At 39.9% G+C, this 7,192-nt stretch overlaps 1 protein-coding gene across 1 annotated transcript; it reads right to left on the bottom strand.

Moving 5' to 3' along the window:
• Positions 1-309: 309 nt before the first annotated feature.
• Positions 310-6,952, bottom strand: BTBD3 (BTB domain containing 3; the record flags this gene model as incomplete). The annotated part of the gene is made up of 4 exons (XM_082480944.1): positions 310-1,342; positions 5,370-5,488; positions 5,992-6,082; positions 6,630-6,952. The coding sequence occupies 4 exons, from the start codon at positions 6,950-6,952 to the stop codon at positions 310-312; spliced, it is 1,566 nt and encodes a 521-aa protein (XP_082337070.1).
• Positions 6,953-7,192: the final 240 nt, after the last annotated feature.

Genomic DNA, 7,192 nt, shown 5'->3' with positions numbered 1-7,192 from the left:
AGATATAAGAGGACAACCTCTGGTGATTCACAGGTGCATCAAAGAAAGGGTCAGCATCACCAGCAAACAGGCACCTCTCTTACAAAGCCTTTAAAACTTGCTTGTTCCTCAGAGCTTCCAGTTTAAATATTACACTTTAAAGTTCATCACCAACGATGCTACAAGTATAGCAAGCCAGTAACTTGCCCACAGCGTTTAGTTACATATTACCTGTACTAATCTCTCATCTGCAGAAAAAAACTAAGTGTCGGTAGGCCTGAACCAGACAGGTTCTTCATAGCAAAATGCTTTGTCTCCACGCACTTTCATTCAAGCATAAAATATGAGTTCAGGAATTTGCCCTCCCTGCACCCCAGTGCCATTTGTACTGTCCGAAGAGCACTGAAACTGAACAGTCACCTTCCCACACTGAACTTCTGTCATTCCTTCTTGTCCAAAATAGCTGAGTTCATTACCATCCAGAATCACACTAGCTGTGTAAAAGGTGTCAGGCTCAATCTGCACTGGATATTCAAACCACACGGGAAAAGTGTTACTAGAACCATCTGAGAAATATTTACTCAAATTCTGGCCTAGGATAACTCCTTGTCGTTTGAGTTCAATCTTGGCACTGTACTCTGCCGATCCACAGCTGGAGCCATACAGCCCAAATCCAGCAATAAACACTCTCTTATCAACAGCAAACTGGATGCTGTCACAGCGGCCCCTGTATCGCCACTGGTTGCTGCGGTAAGCGCAGGACTGGAAACGGTGGCATCGCTGAGGAACAAGGCCTTTCCGGGGCTTGCTTACAAACTGTAACTCTGGCTTTTTGGCAGCAGTATACCAGAGGAAGATATCGTTGGTTTCGTTGAGAGTCAGAATCCCAGACTGAGCAGCACCGTTTGCAAAGTCGTCAAGTGCCATGGTAGGGATGCGTATCAAGTACAGAGCCTTCCCGAGGACTTTGCGCTTGTTCTCTATGGTAGCCGTTAGCTCTTGTCGCTGACACTCCACTTCAGCCCAGTTTAGAGCTGCTTCAAAAACAACAATTTCTTTGGCATTCAGAGTCTCCCTTCGGAGAATGCTTTCAAGTGTCTGAAAATCAATGTCACAGAACCCTTCAGACTTCAAAGCCAGCTCAGCTTGGGCATCAATCACTTCCCAACAGCGCTGGGTCAGGTCAGGTTCCTCGAATAAGCAGCTTTGGGAAAGCAGTACACAGGCATTCTTTGCACTTAGACTTGTCTCTAGAAAGTTGACGCAGGCCCGGGCAAGATGAGGGACAATATACTTCTTGGCAGCATAAAGAGTGGCCAGTACGGTATCTGCAGCCAAATCAATTTCATCACAATATATATATCTGAAATAAAACACATGCATGTAACACTGCCACTTAATGCAAAAATGTCATTTGTCAACAACATCTGAAAATTATAAACAAAGAATATTTAAATGGCTCCACATTAAAACTAAGCAGTGCTTTTGGGGAACACATTAAATCCAGGAAGAAAGTACAAACCAAATTCATCACTCATGTAAGACCACGGAAAAGAACAGGCTTAAATCTAAGGTGAATAAAGCTTCACATTTGGGGTACATGCTATGCAGACAATGGTTATTGTTTACAAACTATGGCCCTTGCACCTCTGTTTTCCTTCCTTTGGCTAATGAGAGGCTACCTTACTTGGCTATGACAACAGCCTGGAACATGCATCACAAAGAGTACTTGGACTGGATGTCCCATGATGGTGAATGATGATTTACTGAGGTGTATATATAAATACAGGAATGAAAACAAGTTTATTAGGGATAACTAGGTAGTCCAAGAAGAGAAACGCTATCAAAGCATATGAGTTGCTATCCATTTTCATAATTACTATGTTGGGTTTCTTTTAGGGGCAGTGACTTGTTTGGGTTTTTTTGGTTTGTTCAATTGTTTTTAAACAGGGTGATGAAGCATATATAAAAAGGAAAAGGTAGAGAACTCTAATTTTCAGGTTTCTCAACGCTTACAACATCCTAGCTCCACTAGCACAGTGTTTTCTATCAGTCTCATTGAATAAGGAGGAAAAAAGCTTTACTGCTACACTAGTGTGGTGGAAGAGATGAAGGTGAAATTCTATTTATGTGACTAAACTGCTGGGATTCATTGCTCAGAGAAATGAACCATTGTACAGTTTGTTCTTTTTAATATCTCATGCTTCAGGGCCCCATTTGCAGCTGGTGAATGCAATGTGCTAAAACCATGCCAAATGCAATTTTACTCTTCATAGGAATAAGCACGTCTTGATGGTTATGGTTGATAAAAGTGTCTTCCTCCAGTTAAGCTGAAGTTGTATGCGACCCTGTACTAATTAAAATTTTCTAGTTAGCAGGTTTCCCAACTAAATGAATTTTTTGCAGAACAGATGTGCTTATAAAGTGGAATTAGTACCTACACTGATCTGATTATAGTTGTAAATATCTTTATTTGTATTTTTGCAGGTGTGGGGTCCTATCCTCCAAGTTACACTTAGAAAACATGCTCAGAGCAGATACTGCTCAAGCAATTATAATAAAACCTAAGAGGTTACAGAGAAAAAGGATACTTACACAAACCCAAACCTTTTTTTTTTCTTAAACCTTTTCAGCTGGGCTATTTGTAACAACAAAGAGCACATCTATATATCACTGATTACAGGCTTAGCTCCTTTACTATCCAAAAATTTTTCAATATATCAATTCTTTCATTTTTATGATTCTCCTCATTGCTCTCCAAGTCTTTTCTCCCTTCTATTACTTCTCTTTGCCTGCTAGTACAGCAGAGAATGATGACATCTGTTTTAAAGTGAAACAGTACAAAAGTTGCTAGTTTAATATTCATGAAAGCAGAAGAACTAATATCACTGATTTACAACAGACAAAGCACAGATCGGCTGTCAGCAATATTCCACACTTCTCACTCTGCCAATGCACCTCAACTCTGGTCTGCAATTACTGGTATTCCAGTTTCACCCTGTTCTTAAACAGAGGATTCTGCTAGACCACAGAGTTTGATGGTTTAGATGGCTTACCCCGGGATGAGACCACAAACAGTCAAGATTAAGACAAGATATAATACATTAGAGACACCAATTCAGTGCGTCAGCTAGACTATGAATTTAACCCTATTTTCAAAACTGCAGAGAACAGCCAAAGCAATTTTACTGGGAGAATAATTAGTATCTACCAGTTGAGGTATTATTTCCTACGGTACATCTGGCAATACCTTGTCTGATGTTTGTTGTCAGAATGTCCACTATATATTAAAAGACAGAATACATTTATGCTGTAAGAATTTACTATTCAGGGGGGAAAAAAAAAACAAACCCAAAACAAACAACAAAAACAACCCCAAAACCCCATAAAAACAAACTCAATGTATTTTCTGACAAAGATTATGATACATCCCTCCTGACTATGGAAAGGAACATATAAAGGAGAGGGCTGCTTTCAGATAGGTACAAAGTCTTTTCCTTCTGTAGCAACAGTATCATGAGCCTTCTGCCATCCACTGCTCACACAGTTGCAAGGAACACTTATGGAGATGATTTCCCAGGGGGAGAGGAGTGAAGGGGACTGTGGCTCCCCCCAAGCACCACCCAGTGCAGGACATGCACTGAATCCTGCGATGAGGCGAGTGCTGCACTGTTGAGAAACATTCCTTCCCCTTCTCTGCACCGTCATGGCTGCAGACACCCCTGGTGCTCCTGCAGACACAGGAGCATTCTACTCTGCAGGTTCAGGAGCACTGCATGAGTGGAAGTTAGCACTGGCAAGGTTAGCTCAACATCCACACAGACCACAAACTTTTTGTGGCCTTTCAGTTTGTTTTTTTTTAAATAAAAGCTGAAAAGGTGAAGAATTCCATAGTTCTGGCCATGATCTCGAAGATAGTTTCCTAAATTGCCATGGGCTAAATAATATGCCAAGACCTAGATGTCAGTATCGATACTCTCTTTTCTAGGTTTGCTCTCTGGACACATTTCTTAATGATAAATTAAGAAAACATTCAGTTTTTATATGGCAAATCATGTTTAGTCACAGTGAAATAGATTTGCTGTTCAAAAAGGAAGGGGGGGCGGGGGAATCCAAGCATCTTATATTAGCGTCTTGTAAAATCCTGCATGAAAAGTAAAGCCCAAGTCTGAACTCTGCAGAAAACACCTGCAAAACCAGAAAGGCCCAAAGCAAGGATCCATAACGCACCTACTTACAAAATGTCATATTTTAACTTTGTATTACAGGTCTATAGAACATCTGTGTGACTTCAGCTTTTCCTGACAGTCATTGATATTTGCACAGAACATCTCTGATGTTCATAATAACCTATAAAACCTCTATGCAACAAACTTTATGTAACTTTGAATGTTCATCTACAGTGCCACTGAAATGTAAAAGAAAAAAAAAACAACTATTCTGTAATCACAAGCTAGTCAAAACATCTATGAAATACAATATGTTGCTAGCTAGTGATTACACCATTACATGCAAGAAAATCTGCAGCATATTAAAACGATCACTATCAGACACTATCATATATTCTTTATCAGAAAGCAATGGCACTTACTGAAGCTGAAGGGAAAAACCCCCTCACAGTCACACCATTTCTGTGATAGGGCATTTCTCTTTAATAACCAGAGTTTATAGATACATTCAAGGACAATTCAGCAGGGAAGCTGCTTCATTATGCTCATTTAGGAAAAGACAGTATTTCTCATGCAGTTTGCAAGAAGAAAAATAATGATCATGTAAACTGACTGTTTTTCCCCCATTAGAATAAAAACCTCCTATTCACATAAACAGCCTTTTTATCACTCTCCAAATACATCAATATGATAGATGAGGAGAAATTTAATTTTCAGAGGCTATATTCAATAACTTAGGGTTTTTTTTTAAGACAAGACCTGCATACAGCAAGTTTACAGAAGAGCTGGAACAATGTCAATATACAAAGCCAGCAATTCTGGGTTCTGGGGTTTTTTGGTGTGTTTTTAACTTTTTTCTATGCTTGCAAAGTAGAACAGGGTTTTTTTTGTTGTTATAGCTGACAATTCTTTTTAGTAACTCCATTCCTTTGTATAACGTGTAGTGACAAATCAGATCAATAGGCATTACAGCATACAATGTGCCCAAAGATCCCCTGTCAAAGTTATTACTTATAACTGCCTGCATTAGACTAATATATGCGTGCCTGGAAGTAGAGGGGAAGAGCAGAATGAAGTTTAACATATTTGAAAAACAAAGAGGACTATTTAAGCAACTGCTTTCTTTCTGTTTATATGCAAGTCTAATACTTTAGCTATGACATTACCGGTGTATGTATACATCATAAAGGAAAACATATCCAGCAGATGAATGATGCTTACTTCAGCATTGCGAGAAAAGCAGCAGGCTCAACATCTGGTATACGGATTTCATCTTTGTCCTCAGCAAGCTCTCCGTAAAACATTGCATGGAATACAGAGCTCCCAACAGCCAGGACATACTGTTGAGAAAGGGAAATCTTATTTCATGTTTTAAACTGAAAGCACTACCAACAAAAACAATGTGGGAGAGCCACTCTGAGCGCACTGGGCTTCACTGACAGACTCTACAGACACACTTCAGTATGAAATGAAGTCAAAGCTAAGAACAGAATTACACATTTTCCCTGCATTTTACTCTCACGGGCACATATGCATTAGCTACTGGAAAATGCTCATATCCGCTACAGAAGTTAACTATTTCTAGAAAATCTCAGGAGTAATATTAATCAGCAGCACAAAGGAATATTCCTAACTTTACAATGACTGCCTTAGCACAAGTGTACTGTTTAACCCAAAACACAAAGAAAAGCAAGGGACAGACCATGCCACTGCATGGAGCCTCTTAAAATACAGAATTATGCCTGTCCCAGAAGAGCCGAGTTTCCCACGCTATGTCCTGGTGCAGCCGTGGGAGCTCTCTCTGGCTATCCCCACCCAAGCTGATAATGCAGCTGTTGCTTACTTTGTGTCCTGGCAGCCGCTGGGTCCCACCTGGTGGCCCGACCACAAAATGAACATCTGCCATCAAGTCATTGTTGAACATCACTGCATTTCTACAAACAGAGGCAGCATGTTAATTTATGGTGCCCAGTAATTCTGTGCTTACCCCAGACCCAAGAAATTAAATTTCTTAACAACTTAAAAGTTGCATGTTAGTAAAGAGAAGCAGGTCACACTTTGTTTCAAGCTACTTTACACATCATCACACAAATATATCAAAGGAAAAAGCAACAATGGGGGGGTGTGCACAATAAAAAAGACAACCTCAAACTTGCGAGAACTTTTCAAAAAGTGGAAATCAAAGTCATGAGCATGTACGACTGAAAATCCCCACTAAGGTCTAAAAGCAAATCTTTATGGGTATGCTGCAGCTTCCAGCAACATTTTTATTTACTCATGACAAACAGCTGCACTGTCTGGAAAAGAGGTATTAACATATTTTCCATTACCAAAATACTTGTTTCACATACACACAGAAAAAAAAGACAGAACTGTGTTTTCTTCAGCAAATAAACAAGTAACTAAACATATGTATTACGAACGTTTTGCTACTTTTCACCACTCCATTCAAACAGCAAGAATAAATTGCCCTGAACTTACCTCTCTCTGATGGTTGGATAAAGTCCTTGCCAATTAGGCGCCGGAATAGTGTTGTTGTTATTGAGATTTTGCTGGTGGTACTGCTGGACAGCAGTTGTATTAGTGTTGGCTGGTTTCTTTCGGGGAAAAATATCAGCAGCCATCTTCTTCTTCTTTTTGGTCTTCAAGGTAATGATTTCATAGCAAACTGGAGGCAATTTGCTGCTGCTACTGCTGCTGCTATTTCCCTTCTTAGAGCTCTTCTTGGACCTGTTCTTGACCGTCTCTGGAAGCATCAAGAAGAAGGTGAGACATTTCATGTTCTTTCCTTTCTCATCTACCATGAGTATACTCGTCTATAAAGCTAGATAGCCTAACTAGCCAGGAACATTAAGAAATGCACGTGGAAGCTGTTAAACAGAGAGCAGCAAAGCTGAGTTTGCTTCTTTTCCAGCAAGACAAGGTGACCTTTCCAGTGCACCGACTAAGAAACTGGCTTTAAGTTTGATCCAGGACTTGAATTGTTAAATACATCCCCATCATTCCTGCCAGTTTTATTTCTTTCCAGATCTCCTGATCTGGAT

The sequence above is a fragment of the Vanellus vanellus genome (genome assembly GCF_965231255.1).
Source record: "Vanellus vanellus genome assembly, chromosome: 3".
NCBI lineage: Eukaryota > Metazoa > Chordata > Aves > Charadriiformes > Charadriidae > Vanellus > Vanellus vanellus.
The sequence above is the reverse complement of the archived record's forward strand: the minus strand, read 5'-3'. Positions and strand labels throughout refer to the sequence as shown.